The sequence below is a fragment of the Suncus etruscus genome, chromosome 7 (genome assembly GCF_024139225.1).
Source record: "Suncus etruscus isolate mSunEtr1 chromosome 7, mSunEtr1.pri.cur, whole genome shotgun sequence".
Classification (NCBI taxonomy): domain Eukaryota; kingdom Metazoa; phylum Chordata; class Mammalia; order Eulipotyphla; family Soricidae; genus Suncus; species Suncus etruscus.
Genome location: NC_064854.1, coordinates 4,246,306 through 4,262,685, shown reverse-complemented (window position 1 = coordinate 4,262,685; position 16,380 = coordinate 4,246,306). Strand labels below are relative to the sequence as shown.

At 42.5% G+C, this 16,380-nt stretch overlaps 1 protein-coding gene across 1 annotated transcript in view; it reads right to left on the bottom strand.

Annotated features, from left to right (window-relative positions):
- Positions 1 to 4,596, bottom strand: part of COBL (cordon-bleu WH2 repeat protein) — a 233,037-nt gene extending 228,441 nt beyond the window's left edge. The window contains exon 1 of the mRNA XM_049777026.1: positions 4,568 to 4,596. Coding sequence (XP_049632983.1) covers positions 4,568 to 4,596 — 29 coding nt within the window. The remainder of the gene's footprint in view (positions 1 to 4,567) is intronic.
- Positions 4,597 to 16,380: the final 11,784 nt, after the last annotated feature.

The following is a 16,380-nucleotide window of genomic DNA, read 5'->3' as shown; positions in this document are numbered from 1 at the left end:
GGACTGTTGGAACAGAAGAGAGATTAAGACACAATCCTGCAAGAAATCCAGGTGATAAAAGCCAGTAAGTGGTGCCGATATTACATGTGTCACAGGTAAAAGTGAGAATGCAAGGTCATCATGATGGGTTGGAAGGAACTATAATTTAAAATTCACCAAAGGCAATCATAAAAGACTAAAAAGGTATATTGCCAATGTATTAAGAACATAAATCAATATTAACTCATTTAAAGAAGTACAAATATAATATATAAGCTTTCAAATACCAAATGACTTGTATGAAATGTCTGGCCCAAAAAAAAGCATTAAAATTAACCAGCACATGAAATTCACAGACCTCATAAATAAATGTAAATGCAAACACATTTAGTGTTTGCAAACAACTGTAGTGACACATACACATAATAAATACATTAGCTCAAGCTGGAGATGGCTCTTTGGATTGGAATGAGACTTCACATTCATAAGTTCTAGGTTCAATGCCCAGAACCACATGCACCCCTGAAAACCACCTGGTATGACACCTGAGCACTAAGCCAGGAATGGACACTGAGTACTTCCAGGTATGACCCCCAAAGCTAATACATAAACTCCTTATCAAAAATTTTTATTCAAGACTATTCACTTTTTTAAATTTCTGATCTTTACAAAATTATATTTAATGACAAATTTAATAATGGATCACAAAGGCCTAGACTCAAACTACTTATGATGTGAAAAACCTATAATCATTTAAAATTATTTTATAATTAGCAATTGTAGAAGAGCTGCTGGGCACACTTTTCACAAATTCACATCCTAATCCCGAACCTAGATTTGGAGAGACTGGCCCGTGGCAGGACAAATCCATCCTGCCTGGTCATGAGGGCCTTTCAGGGAAGAGAAAAGGGACCAAGCATAGGCCTAGAGCAGGAGAGGCTCCAAAGTTTACAAATCCCATCATGCTTCAGTTTCATCATCTGTAATAACCCCCTGAGTAATGTTTAAAGAAAATATTCTGTTTACTTTCCACTTCCAGCTAGACCTGACTTTGAATTCCTTTTGATTTGGGGGAGGGGGAAGGTTTGGGTCACAGGGCTGATGTTGGAGGGTTATTCCTGGCAGTGCTCAGGAGACCATGTGGCAACACAGAGAAAGTACCGCTGTCCCTTGAGCTATCTCTCTTGCCTAGACTTCTTCTCTATTTCTTTTTTTTTTTTTTAGGGGAGGGGAGGGGTCGGGGTGAGAGGCTTTTGGCTATTCCTGGTGCACTAAGGCTACTTTTGGATCTGTGCTCAGGATACCATGGATCAAACTGGGAGTTGATTGCATGCAAAGAAGCACCTTAATCCTTATATTATTTCTCTGGATCTCACCTTTTCTTTCTTTTTATTTGTTTCATTTTGTTTTATTTTCCATACACACCGATGGTACTCGTAGTGCTGCACTCAGGAATCACTCCTGATGGGACTTGGGGTGTTATATGGGATGCCAGGTGTCCAAGCTCCTGGGTTGGACACATGCAAGGCAAATGCCCTACCCTTTGCACTATCACTCCATCTCCACTCTTCCTTTCTTAAATGAACTGTCAACACATAGAACAGCTCAGAAGTAGCATCTTTAAAGATATGGGAGTTTTGTGCAATACTAATCTATTATAAAATTAGAAGAGGTAAACATATACTTTCTAACAAATAAACTGAAAAGCATAGAAATCACACACACACACACACACACACACACACACACACACACGCATACCAGCCTAGAAAACTGAAGCTGCTTGTTACGGTGTGTATTTGTTAATATTCCATTAATATTTGTAAAGCTGTTGAAAAGAATCGAAACAGAGGCAAGACCAGCAGGTCTTCCAAACTTAATATTCTGTGGGTATTGATAGAGCTAAGCTAATTCAAGTTGCCCACTTCACTGAATTTTTGGAAACTATTTCTTGCTCTAATGATCTGATTATCAGATAACTGGAATCTCAGACAAGACTGATTCCCAAATATCCACTCATAAGCATGGTGTTTAACATAGTCATCGATCAAATGCATAAACCATTTTAGCTTTGATGCTGGAGACTGTTCTATGCTACAGAACTGTTTTCTCCACGGGAGAAACATACAAACAAAAACCCTACCAGATATTATGCCTGATTTGCAAAGACCCAATGGGAAATTCAACCCTGTATTTCATTATTACTAAAATATAGATCACTTACACATATTTTCAGGTATCACCGTAAGATCATTGGCAATGATTTATATTCCAAGAGTTTGTCAACAATTTTAATGTAACTGAACTCTGAAACGCCTTTAAAAAAAATAAGTTCTCCATTCTAAAAGAATAAAAAATTTCCCAGATAATTATTCATGTCGTTGTACAAATAAATCTAATAATAAAAATAATTTCAACCCAACTGAAATACTAAGCTTGTATTCCCAAGAAAATAATAGCATACCAACATATGCTGAATGGATTTATACAAACTAACTTAACTGTCGTCCCTTTAGCAATTCTCAAGCAGAATTTCTCGTACTTTATTACCCAGTGTAAAATCTCCTAAAATATTTTTGCTTTGTTTATATGGTCTAAGAATAATCACAACGAAATGGTCACATCGGTTTGTAAGTTTACTCAAAGTTTGAGTTGAGAACCGTCTACAGTTTTCTAAACTATCTCCAGAACATGCAGCAAAATACTGCTTCTCAAGCCAACAGAACAGGTTTAAGAGGAAACACAATAGCATATTAGAAAACATATTATTCTTATCTAGAAATACAAACCTGTGTGTGTATTCACTAATGGCCCTAAAAACAATGCCGAGTGATAAACTAACTGGGGAAATGGAAGTTCAAAAGGAGGCTCCATTTCTTGGACAAAGACTCTCAACCCCGCAGATGAGATGCTGTGAAGATGAGCTGGGGATAGGAATTCCGGGATGGTCATGCCATCCGCAGCCGTGTCCTACAGTTCTCTGGGGATTTGAGTGACTGAGAAGAGTCAGGCTAAATTTTCTGCTGATTTTTACAGGGCAGGGCTAGTCTGAGAAGTCACACTTGCAGAATCAGATTCCTTTTGAGAATGCCACCAACCCTCTTTGCATGGAGTTTTGTTGCATGAACATTGCTACCCATTGATAAATATATATTTCTGTAAATACATCTATATATGCATAGAAATATATTCTGTATGTATGTATAAGGAGATGACTGATAACTTCATTCTGCCTTCTTAAATAAGTTCACTCACTACACTCAGAAAGCTACAGCTGTCATTCTATTTCCCATCCCACTGGGAGTTTTTTTTTTTGGGGGGGGGGGGGATAAGTAGTTTATAGGGTTCCTTCATTCCAATGGGTTCTTCACATTTAATGTCTGTGGGCTATTTGCTCTCACCCCCAGGCAGAGGAAGGGCCTCTTGTCCTTTGAGCACATCCCTCAGCTTGCCATTTCTGCTCGGCTCAAGCTCAGGGCTGCCCCGCCACTCCTCCCGCTTATCGTCAGCGTAATCATCATTATTCATGATCAGTAGTCACCATGCTTTCGCTCTGTGCCCTTGTCGGGTGGGTGTCTGAGGCCACTGCGAAGTCCCTGACAGGCGCGGGCAAGCCGGGGCCAGGCCAGCCAGGGCCGCGAAGTGGCCGGGGATTAGTTGTCCCAGGGCGCAGAGCAGTTGCTGCGGCCGCCCGAGGCAGCAGGTGCAGGAGGGCCGGGCGGGCCGGGGCTCTCGTGGCTGCCCGGCCAGGGTGGGCGCGGGGTGCAGGCGGGAGGGAGGGAGGGAGGGAGGGAGCGAGGGAGGGAGGGAGGGAGGGAGGAGGGAGCGAGGGAGGGAGGGAGGGAAAGAGGGAGGGAGGGAGGGAGGGAGGGAGGGAGGGAGGGAGGGAGGGAGGGAAAGAAGGAGGGAGGGAGGGAGGGAGGGAGCGAGGGAAAGAGGGAGGGAGGGAGGGAGGGAGGGAGGGAGGGAGGGAAAGAAGGAGGGAGGGAGGGAGGGAGGGAGCGAGGGAAAGAGGGAGGGAGGGAGGGAGGGAGGGAGGGAAAGAAGGAGGGAGGGAGGGAGGGAGGGAGCGAGGGAAAGAGGGAGGGAGGGAGGGAGGGAGGGAGGGAGGGAGGGAGGGAGGGAGGGAGGGAAAGAAGGAGGGAGGGAGGGAGGGAGGGAGCGAGGGAAAGAGGGAGGGAGGGAGGGAGGGAGGGAGGGAGGGAAAGAAGGAGGGAGGGAGGGAGGGAGGGAGCGAGGGAAAGAGGGAGGGAGGGAGGGAGGGAGGGAGGGAGGGAGGGAAAGAAGGAGGGAGGGAGGGAGGGAGGGAGCGAGGGAGGGAGGGAGGGAGGGAGGGAGGGAGGGAGGGAGGGAAAGAAGGAGGGAGGGAGGGAGGGAGGGAGCGAGGGAAAGAGGGAGGGAGGGAGGGAGGGAGGGCGCCCCTTGGAATGCCCGGAACCCCGCCGCCCACATCGTGGCCGCGGCGGCGCCGGAGGGGTCGAGAGGGACCTCGAGGAAGCGACCAGATCAGACCGATCCGTCCACACCGATCTGACAGCAGCGGCCGGTGACAGCCGCGAGTCGCAATGAATGAAACTCACTCACTCACCCGCTCGGGGGCTTGGCGGACGCGTCCATGGGCCGAGCGCCGCGTCCTCATGCGCTCGCGCCGCGCGGACCCATCGCCGCCACGGGGGCCGAGCGCAGAGCCGAGGGCGGCGGCGGCGGCGGCGGCGACCGAAGCCGAGGCAGCGAGCGCGCGGAGCCGAGCCGAGCCGAGCCGAGCCGAGCCGAGCCGAGCCGAGCCGAGCCGAGCCGAGCCGGGCGCCGCCGACGCGGGGAAGCCGAGCCCCGAGTGACGGGAGCCGCGCCCGCCCCGCACGCCCCGCCCCGCCCCGCCCCGCCCCGCCCCGCCGGCCACGCCCACGGCCACGCCCCGTCCGCGCCGCTCGCCCATCCGTCGCCGCGCGCGACCGGCCCGGCCCCGCCCACACCCGCCCGCCCGCGTGCTTCCGTGGCCACGCCCTCCCTCCGGGAGCTGGCCCGGCCCCGCCCCTCTGCCTCAAGAGCCCTGCTGGCCCCGCCCCTCTCTCTCGCAGCCCCGCCCTCTACGACGCTGAGGACTCTGCTGGCCCCGCCCCTCTGCTCCAAACTCTGCCAGTTTCCCCCCCCCCAGCCGCCCCGCCCCCGCTCAGAGCTGTGATCGCCCCGCCCACGTCGGTCCCGCCCAGCCCCTCCGCTCCGAGAGCTTGGTTGGCCCCGCCCCTCCCCTGCTCCGAGCACTCCGCTGGCCCCGCCCCGCGTCGGCCCCGCCCACACCAGCTCCGAGAGCGTTTCTGGCCCCGCCCCACACCCTGCTGGCCACGCCCCATCTACCACGCCCACTCCGGCCCTCTTACTCCTGGTCCCGGCCCGGAGCGCTTCCCGGGGCTGGATGCAGGAGGCGTGGCACCTAGCTCCAGGGCGGCCTGGCCTAGGCTCAGCGAAAGTTCGGTGGCCCGGGAATCTGGGGCTCCAGGAGAAGCATCTTTCGGCCCAGCTCAGCGGCCCCAGGCCCCAGAGGGTCCGGAGAAGTTGGGGCCTTCAGCCCTAAGAGCCCGGCTGGAAGCAAGCACGGGTTGCCAAGCCTGTCTCGGGCATTCATGGCAGCCCTGCAATGGATGCAGCAACCAGCCTGTAAAGGAAGCTCCCAGGCCCGTAGGTCAGGTATTGCATCCATCTCACTGTCGTTTAAAATGTCCCATCAGTATATGTTCACTAATACGTCTTGACAAAAAACATGACAACATACATCTCTCTTATTGGGGGAAGGTGGGGTGTGGCACTCCTATTTTTTAAATATAAAATATTTATGATTGTAGTTGAGTTTCAGCCATAAACAGAACACCCCCCTTCACCAGTGCCCCATTCCCACCACCAATGCCCCTAGATCCCTCCTTCCCCACTTACCTGCTTCTCTTACTCATATGGCATGGCACTCCTGTTTCTAAATCTGTATACAGCCTTCAATCTTAGTTAACTCAACAGAGCGATAAATTTCCTCATCATAGCACAGCCAGGTAAGAACAATAATCTGAACTGCAGAGGCATTATTTGTAGTTCTCCGGTATGAACATCAGAGTAGATCAGTTCTCAAGGAGCTGGAAATCTAAACCCCCAGTATGAACACCACAGAACTTTAAGAACAATGGAGAAACTAAGAAGCACGACTACAGTTGCAGATAGGGACAGAAACTCAGGCAAGTCCATCAAAACTCCTTAGCCTTGTCAATGAGAATCTACAATCAACAGTCACTGCACTGACCATATAATTAATTAAGTAAAGCACTTGCCGACTAAATTAAGCAATCACTGCACAAGAAATTTAATCAACTCGAAGAAACTCGAGAGGATGACAATTTTCCTCAAACTTCAGAGGATGACAGATCCTAAATAAATGGTATTGTTGAAGATAAAGAATACATTAGCAAGTCACAGTAGTAGAATCTCACAGGCAGAGCCTTATACGTGGACTTAAAGACAAAATGCCTGCTAGCATTGGTAAGTGAATAGAAAATGAAAGTACTGAACGAACATAGACAAGAAAAATAATCTCCAAATGATAGAAGGTGGAAAAAAGGGGCAGGGAAAGAACTCGTGATGAGAAAGATCATAGCTGTGAACTTGTCCACTCTAGGGAGGAGGCAGCTGCACAAATTCAAGAGGCCACAAGACTAGAATCAAAACAGACTCAAATAGAATAATACTAAGGCATCGTAATCAAAAGGAGAGAGTGAAAGTCAAAGTTCAAAACAGAAAGACAACCTAAAATATAAGGTAGATGATACAAGAATCAAAACATATTTCTACATGAAATGGTGTAGGTGAGAAAAAGTGGAATAACATATTCAAATGAATGAATTAAAAATATTTTCAACCGGGCCGGGCGGTGGCGCTAAAGGTAAGGTGCCTGCCTTGCCTGCGCTAACCTTGGACAGACCGCGGTTCGATCCCCCGGTGTCCCATATGGTCCCCCAAGCCAGGAGCAACTTCTGAGCACATAGCCAGGAGTAACCCCTGAGCGTTACCGGGTGTGGCCCAAAAACCAAAAAAAAAAAAAAAAAAAAAATATTTTCAACCTAGAGTTCATTACTCTGCCAAGCTCTCATTTAGATTGGAGGGAGGATTAAAAAAAAAACAGTCTGAGACAAACAAGATCTTATGAAACTTATGATAACCAAACCAGCCCTGAATAAACTTCTGAAAGGTCACTTATAAAAACCAAATAGTTGACTTTATAAACAACAACCCTACACAGTAAAATGCCTGTACAGAGCTTTATATCAATAATATCCCTGAATTTCAATGAACTAAATTTTTCCATCAAAAAGCATAATGGTGGGGCCAGAGTGGTGGCACAAGTGGTAGGGTATTTGCCTTGCATGCGATAACCTAAGAGGGACTGTGTTTCAATCCCCCAGCATCCCAGATGGTCCCCCAAGCCCCAAAACAAACAAAAGGCATAATGGTGTGATGGATCAAGGAAAAAATATCTATCTGTTTCCTGCTTATAGGAAACATACCTAAAGCCACAGGATAGATATAAACCAGACCAATTGCTTTCAATCCAAAGACATTCATTAGAGACAGGGGTGAACACTTCTTATTAGTGAAAGGAACAGTAGACCAATAAATACTATCTCTAATCAATATACATGCATCAAATGTTGGGTCAGGAAACGTTGCAATGCTTTTGCTCACAAATCTAGAAAAACATTTGGATGGAACTATGTAGTGGAAGTTTTTGACATCCCACAGTGAACACTGGATAGATCCATTAGACAGAATATCAGTAAAGATATGAGGGCTGAAAAGAGAAAATATAATATCAAACATCCTATTAGATTACAATGCCAGGAGATAGAAATTAGCCATAAAAAGATGTGGAGAACCTTTGTTAGAATCTAAGATTTAGAATTAACTGTAACCTAAATGTTGATGTTAGAATATGGTGTTCCTTTGCTTAGAAATAATGTTAGGGGGCCGGAGAGATAGCATGGAGGTAAGGCGGTTGCCTTTCATGCAGGAGGTCATCGGTTTGAATCCCGGCGTCCCATATGGTCCCCCGTGCCTGCCAGGAACAATTTCTGAGCCTGGAGCCAGGAATAATCCCTGAGCACGGCCGGGTGTGACCCAAAAACCACAAAAAAAAAAAAAAAAAAAAAAAAAAAAAGAAATAATGTTAGAAATAACATTGATTTGACTTCTGTATTTTGCTTGCTTGAGGAAGTTAACGTCTGTCAAACTGGCTTTGCTGTGAGTCAAAGTGCAGCCATGACAGGCTGCAGTTTTAAGGGAGAAAGACTAGGCCCAGAAGAACAGTCAGTTCCTGGAACCAGATCCTAGGGGTAAATGCCAGAAAATACATTCATAAAAGGCTAAACAGCAGCTGAAAAGCCAGCCAGATGACAACCACACCCTGGGTCGGGCCTAGGTACCCCTTTACATTTGACAAGTGAGCCATTCTCGGGATTCTCATTTCTTAGAAGATGTTGAACCCCAGCATCCTGGAATAGACTCCCTTGCATTTACATCACTGTCTGTCTCCCTGGTGGTCTTTTGGCTGGCAGATTCTGAGTTCTGGATTTAACACCTCTCATCTCCGAAGACTGAACAACATGCTGACAAATAATAACTAAATCAAAGAGAAAGTCAAGGAAGATATAAAAAAGATTCTTAAGATTTATGATAATGAAAAACAAGTTAATAAAATATATGGGACACAGCAAAAGCAACACTTAAGGGGTATACTGAGGTGGATACTGGCCTAAGGAATGAAGAAAAAAATAAAAGTCAGCAACCTAAATTCACATCTTAAATGTACAGAGAGCCAACAAGAAATGAATCTAAAATGTCCGATATGAAGATATCCAGGAAATAAACAAGTTTATCTAGAGAGCTGATAGTCCAAGGGGAGGTGCAGATAAAGATCTGAGGGCTCTTCATGTAAATAATTGGAATGCCAGTGCCCACAGGGAGTGCTCTGCTGGTGATAGTCCTGTATACAGTCTTTCATCTGTTACCTCTCTTGGAGGAAGACAATTTACAAGATTTTATTTTAGCTTAGTCTTTCCTCAATTTCCTTGGGAAATTTAAACGCCCCCATCCCTTAGGCCTAGTAATCGTTGGATATCAATTTGTTATCTGCCCTTCTTCCTATGATTTATTATTCTTGAACAATAAATTTCTCAAGTGGAGTATAGTCAGTGCTCTCAATCCATAAACCTGGAAGCCCCCTAACCCCATGCTTTTCTCTGTGATGTCTGTCTTGTTGTCTTAATCCTCGTGGTGCCCCTCTTCAGGCCTATTCACCTGGGGCTGGACTCTGGCACTAAAGATTAGAGAAGAAAAATAATAAAAACAAGAAAAATCAAGGACCGAAGCCATAGCACAGCGTTAGGGCGCTTTTGCCTTACACGCAGCTGACTCAGGACTGACCTGGGTTTGATCCCTGATGTCCCATATGGTTTCCTGAGCCAGGAGTGATTTCTGAGTGCATAACAAGTAGTAACCCCTGAGCATCACCGAATGTGGCTGAAAACAAAACAACAACAATGAAATAATTAAAATAAAAAAAGGAAAATCAAGGATATATAGAAACAAAAAAATCAATACAAAGAATGAGTGAAACCAGGAACTAGTTCTTCAAAGGAATAAGCGAGATAGACAAAAATTTGATTTGAAATATGAGGGGAAATAGTGCTCCAAAAAGGATCAGAAACAAAAGAAATTACAAGAAAACTCCTCAAAATTCAAGCAATCATGAAAACTTAATATAAACAACTCTATTAAGATAGAGAAGCAGAAAGATGGACCTATTTCTACTAACATGTGATCTCCCATAATGAATGAGACGGAAGTAGAAAGCTGGAATGGGGTGAATTGCAGACAAGAACATTGAACGGTAATCAAGAATCTCCCCAAGAATAAAATTACTTGACTAGAGGAGTTTGCATGTGAGTTTTATGAAAACTTCAGAGAAGATTTTCTGCTTAAGCTGTTCCGAAATATCAAAAAAGTGGGAATCCTTCATAACACCTTCGCTGTAGCTAACATTGCACACATTACCCACAGTTGAAGAGATACTACAAAAATAAAATAAAAATAAAAAAAAAAACAAAAGAAAATTTCAATCTCCTTCATGAACATTGAGGAAAAATCTTCCCAAAATCTTAGCAAATTAAATCCAGCAGAACATCAAAAAAAGTAAATAAAGCATATACCATGACTAAGAGTAATTAATCTTTGAGATGCAAGGATGGTTCAATATAGACAGATGAGTTAATACAATACATTAATATATCAGTAAAAGGAAAGATAAGAGTTATATGATTAGATCACTAAATGTGTCTTCCTATCAGTCATACTGGTTTTATCTTTCTTTTATTGTTTAAGTAAACTTTTAAACTTTACCATTTTTCTTTATATTATAATATGACAATTTCAAATAGAAATATAAAACTTTACTCACATTAGAATCACTAAAAAGAAACGTTTACTTTATATTTGTCACTCAAATGTGGATATGTTTTATTAACTCCAGAATGGTATAAATGCTGCACAAAGTGGACAAAGCGTTTGTTTTTATTCCTTTGGTTGACAGAGTCTACCAACCAATGAGGAAGGATTCAGTGGAGAAGTAAATATCAGTTGTTCAAGTTTTCTATTTCCATCTATGCAATAATTTTCAGCATCAGTAATGACTTAGCCCACTGAGAATTAACTAACAAAGTAATTTTAAGTCTGCAGATATTCAAAAGAGGCACAATGTTTTCTCTAATTTTAATAGTACAAATATATTGTAATATTGGTGTAGATAGTGGCATAGATAGATATTTGTGATAGATATTGGTAACAAATCTAAACAAATTGGTAACAAATGTGTATGCATTTCTGTGTTCATGTGTGAGTGTACGTTTGTGTATATGTGCATGCCCCTCCTGTATCTCTATGAAGATATGGGTGTGATTCACAGAATGTAGTTAAGAGAAGACCAAGAGGCGGATAACCTCTTAACATAATATAATTACTCTGTAGATTTAAGAGATTACAGGGCAGGTTCCCTAGACCACATCTTGGATTTTAGAATGATAATTAATGGAAACCATTTCCTTAAGTGGAGAAATGGCTTTTTGGGCTCTTAATAGCTAAGGTTGCAGATGCCTATGAATATAGTGACTGAGATTTTGGTACCATACAATGCAGGATATTTTTAAAGCCAAAGGGAAAATAAAACCGAGAGACCATTTGAATCAATCTAGTTTAACCTGACAAACCTGTTGAATACCAAAAGGTGGTTGGTGTTATGTATCTATAGCCACTGAACACAACTAACTCTGTCTCATGACTTTCAAATTAGGGCTGCAGGCATTATGCTTTGTAATTTTTTTATGTGGACAATGGTGCCAGCATCCAACATAATCTCTAACTCATATAAAAACACATTTATGATGCCTTGGGAGGATATGACCAGGTTCCACCTCAAGTGACCACCTGCTATAACTCTTTTAGGATTCCTCAGTGCTCCCTACCCCACCTCCTGAGAAAAATAGTTAATTCCAGACCTTGTGCTAACACTGAAGTCCTTTTGAAAATTAAACCCCCAATTCACACTCCTACTTTTTAGGGACTATACACAGCAGATGGGAATCTGCCAGCCTCATTTTCATGCTCATTTGGGTCTTAATAACTAGAAATTTGTCAGATAACACTCTCATGTGTTAAAATTATTTGAATATTTACAATGAACTATATTGAAAATATTTACTGGACAAATAAAGTGTAGAAACTTGTCAATTTTCAACAAGGTGAGGAGAAAGTAAACACAAACATTTCCTACTTTGAGATTTATCTCAAATTTATTTCTAATTGTAATTGAGTAAATGAAATCCAAACGTAGTGGAATATATCTGTTTTTCCAAATAAAATAAGACATATAGATAAAAATAATGAAATATTCTTTATAATAAAACTCTTGAAAGATTAAACTATTTAAATTAAATGACACTCCTTGAACACAATAAAATTAAAAATCCATATATTTATGGGGTGGGGATTTGGGCCAAACCTGATGATGCTCCTAATTTACTCCTGACTTTGCACCCAGGAGTTACTCCTGGTGGTGCATGGAGACTCATATGGGAAGTTGGTATTGAACCTGGGTTGCCCATGTAAAGGCAAGCACCTTTCTACTATTGCTCTAGCCCTTAAAATTAAAAATCAGGGATGGGAAGGGTTTGGAGGTGGGGATGGAAGATGATGGAGTTGGGAGCACTAGTGAGGGAGTTGACACTGGTGGTGGGATTGGTGTTGAAATAGAATATATCTAAAAATAATCTATCAACAACTTTGTAAATCATGGTTTGTTAACTAAATATAAAACAAAAAATGTTTAGCTGCAGTTGGAAAATTAGAAACATAAGCAGAGAAACTAAGGGTTGTACCTCTGAGAGACATGGGATCTAGGCAAAGTTAAGTAGGTAAATAACAGATTTACAATAAGATAAATAAATATATCTAAATAAAGATATTAAAGAAAGATATCTAGGTAAGTAACAGATTTACAATAAGAACAGGGCAGGAGACCAAAACCATGAAATTCCTTGATTAGGAACAAAATTGGGGTCACAGAGACAATTAGTAAATATCTATATGGAACTTAAAAACAAATTATATTAATCATTAATTGTACTAATTATATATATTAGGAACTGTAGTGTACTGTATATTAGATGCATGTTATCTTAGAAATGATGTAGCCTATATAGATCGTTAACAGGTTCAAGACTTACTTGACCCTTTTGTAGCAATAGCCAGATCGAGTCTGCATGCATAATAAAACTGAGTTGCCTCCATCATACTTCCTGGATGCCAATCATTTCTTGTTTCTTGGTCATATTTCTGTAACACGGCAATAATCAATAAGAAATTGAAATATGTGAAATAAAGTCATTTAAAATGAAATAATGGGAAACATGTTGATTTATAAAAAATAAAGAAGTGGATATTTTGCCCATGATATACATTGTCAAAAAGACTCTATGATATTTCCCATGGAGTTGTGGCCTTTCACAATTCAGCCTTTGGGTGCTGCCTGTCATCCACATCTCTGGACTGTCTACCCTGAGTTCTTCTGTGCTAGGCTCTAACTGAGCTCCAGAATTCAGGTTCATTTTTATAAGCAGCTGAGTATCACCACTGAATTATTAAGGGTCTTTCATGAGGACTTTGGGAAAATTTTCATGAAGAAAAACAGAAATAGAAAGTACACGCTATCCTAGATGCCTTCCTAGGTTCAGTGCAAAGACCAAGATCACCAACCACAGAAGATGGATTAAAATGGCATTGAGGTAACAGAACCTCTAGATTCACAAAGACTGACTTCACCATAAGTCCCACCTCAGGATCTGTACAGATACTGAGACCTCTAAACACAGAGCTCTGATCGTATCACCCTGGACAGAGCAGAAGTCTTCCACACACCAAAAAAAAAAAAAAAAAAAAAAAAAAAAAAACACCACCGGGAGAGTAATGATCCTGAGCAAAGACTAGAGCTATCCCATGACAGTATACTCCAAGGACGGAGAAACCCCATATCTCATAGGGCAAGTGAATTCCTTTTCGAACGACCCCAATATTTACTGTGCCAGGGCAGGAGGGAAAAAAACAAAAATACAAAAAACACAAAACCTTGGTTATTTATATATATATATATATATATATATATATATATATATATATACACACACATATATATATATCTTACCTTCATTTATTATTGTTATTATTATTTTTATTTACCTAGCTATTTTTTTTTTTTTTTGGTTTTTGGGTCACACCTGGCAGTGCTCAGGGGTTATTCCTGGCTCCAGGCTCAGAAATTGCTCCTGGCAGGCACAGGGGACCATATGGGGCGCCGGGATTCGAACCGATGACCTCCTGCATGAAAGGCAAACGCCTTACCTCCATGCTATCTCTCCGGCCCTATTTACCTAGCTATTTTGGTCGATTTCTCAGTTTGGATGCAATTATTGAAATTGTTGTCCCCAATTATTCTTATTTTTTTTTCTCTTCCTTTCTTTTCTTTCGTTATGTGCTACACCATGTTTCTTATTTCAAGACCACGGCGTGTTTTTTGTTTGTTTGTTTGTTTTTGTTTGTTTTTTGTTTGTTTTGTTTTGTTTTTTTATCTGTTTTTTGTGGTGCTTATCGTTATAGCTGGAGTCCTCACTGGATATTTGACACTTCTTTTGGTAATGGTGGAGTGTTTCACCTTCTTTTTCTCCTTCATTTCCCAAATCAATGATGAGAACCTCTAGAAGGATTCTGCCCATTTTCGGGGTATTAAACTCTTACCCCAGTTTATTTATTTTCTCTTTTTCAGGCAAAACCACGCAACTTGAACTAGCTAGCCCTGCCCCTACTTAGAGGGGGAAATAAGGGAGGCATCAAGACCAAACTGATGCAAGACTACTAAGTAGTAGGTTAGAGACAGAGGGGACCACATATTCTAGCCGCCCTGGGGGTGAGGGAAGAGGAAATGGGAGGTAGGACAAAAACGGAGGTGTAGGGAGGACAATTTGGTGATGGGAATCCCCCCTGATCTTATGTAAATATGTACCTAAAATATTATTGTCAACAATATGTAAGCCACTATGATCAAAATAAAAATTATATTAAAAAATGAAAGAGAAAGACCAAGACCAATAGTTTCTATATGGAACAAAAAAAAAAAAAATAAAGTACATTGACTGTAGACTGATGGGCACACATGATTTTATGTAGGTAGGCCTCTAAGAAGAATTGTCCTGTTTCTGCCTCTAAGCATTTTCTAGCTGTGATCGAACAAGCTGAGAACCTCTAAGAGGGGTTCAGTTTGTATATAGCACTTGGATCATTGAGGCACCAAACTCTTCACATATGCTAAAAATAAAAAGAAAAGTTACTGAAAATGTAGATATAACCTATATTTGGAGTTTGGGGGGCACCCTGGCTGACTCAGAGGAAGGAGACAAGATAATCTCTGCACATTTTATACAGCACTGTGGTGAATTGGAAACTACTTCAGGAAGACAAATCCACCTGGAGAATGTTTCAACACTGAAGTCATAAGATGTCAGGGACCCGACAGCCCCAAACCCTTGGTCTGCTTCTGCTGCTGCTTTGCAGAACTTCCTGGTATAGCTGCCCTGGAGGCCCCCCACCCCGGGGGCTTAGGAAATGAGTAAAAAATCAAGAAAAAGTTACACAAATTGTGCTACCTCATAGGATGCCTGAGGAGATTTGCTAAACTATGTTGCCAGCCTTGTTCCTGCTGACCTTTCAAGCATGAGTTAAGATCTAGGTTTAACTTTATGCTTACTAAAAACATTGGGTAATTGTAAATGTTTTAAGGTATAAGGTAAATGCCTTCATGTTACACATTTTTTTCCGCAGGCCCACCCCCCTGCCTCTTTGGGGCTTGGTATATAAGCTCTGTGAACTTTGCAACAAACGACTCGATCAGATTCTTGTCTTGAGTCCTGTCTGTCCCCCTCCCCAATTCTTTTACAGGTTAAGTCCTCTTCGTGACCCACGAATAACTGGCGACTCCCGTCCCTGCGGGCAGGTTTGGGTGGTCGCAATAAGATATTTGTAAGTGTATATTTGTATCTTTATAATTCTTTATTCTATGTCCTTACCTCTGGAGCTCTGCTAAAGTTTTCAGAAGTTACAGATGTGCCCCATGTTCATATATTACCCTCATGTCTGTGTTGTCTGGCCAGTGTGTTCCAACGTAAAGTTGACAGATTCCTTTCCAGAATGTTTCCGCTCATTCAACACAAATGTGTCACCAAGGCCAATCATGTGTAAAGATTGAAGTGGCTTGAGTAAACAAAGTCAGAGATGATTCATTTCTCAGTGTTTTAAAGCAAAAAAATTCTATAAGAATGATATTATTGCTTAAGCTTTTAGACCACAAAGCCTCAGGCACTAGTTCCGTGCCATCTCTTAATGGTTTTATCCAACCAACCTGCTTACAATTCACTGCTTATGAGGAGTAAGATACAATCTGCTGTCAACATGTTACATTTTGGGGGACCTACCCAGTAGTGCTCAGGAGTTACCCCTGGATCTGCATTCAGGAATTATTTCTAGTGGACTTGGGAGATAATCTAGGATGCCAGGTCTTGAACCTGGGTCAAATGAAAACAACGCCCTACCCACCTTAAAAACACTGCAGCTTCTGAATTTTTGGATTATTCTAAATGTTTCTTTTTTGAATTACAGGAAAATACCGACAAAAGTAGGGTGGGACCATTACATAGTAAACCTCAAGGACTGGAAGCTAATTTCTCAAGGGAACTAGACCAAGGTCATGCAACCCTGTAGAAAATGGAGGTG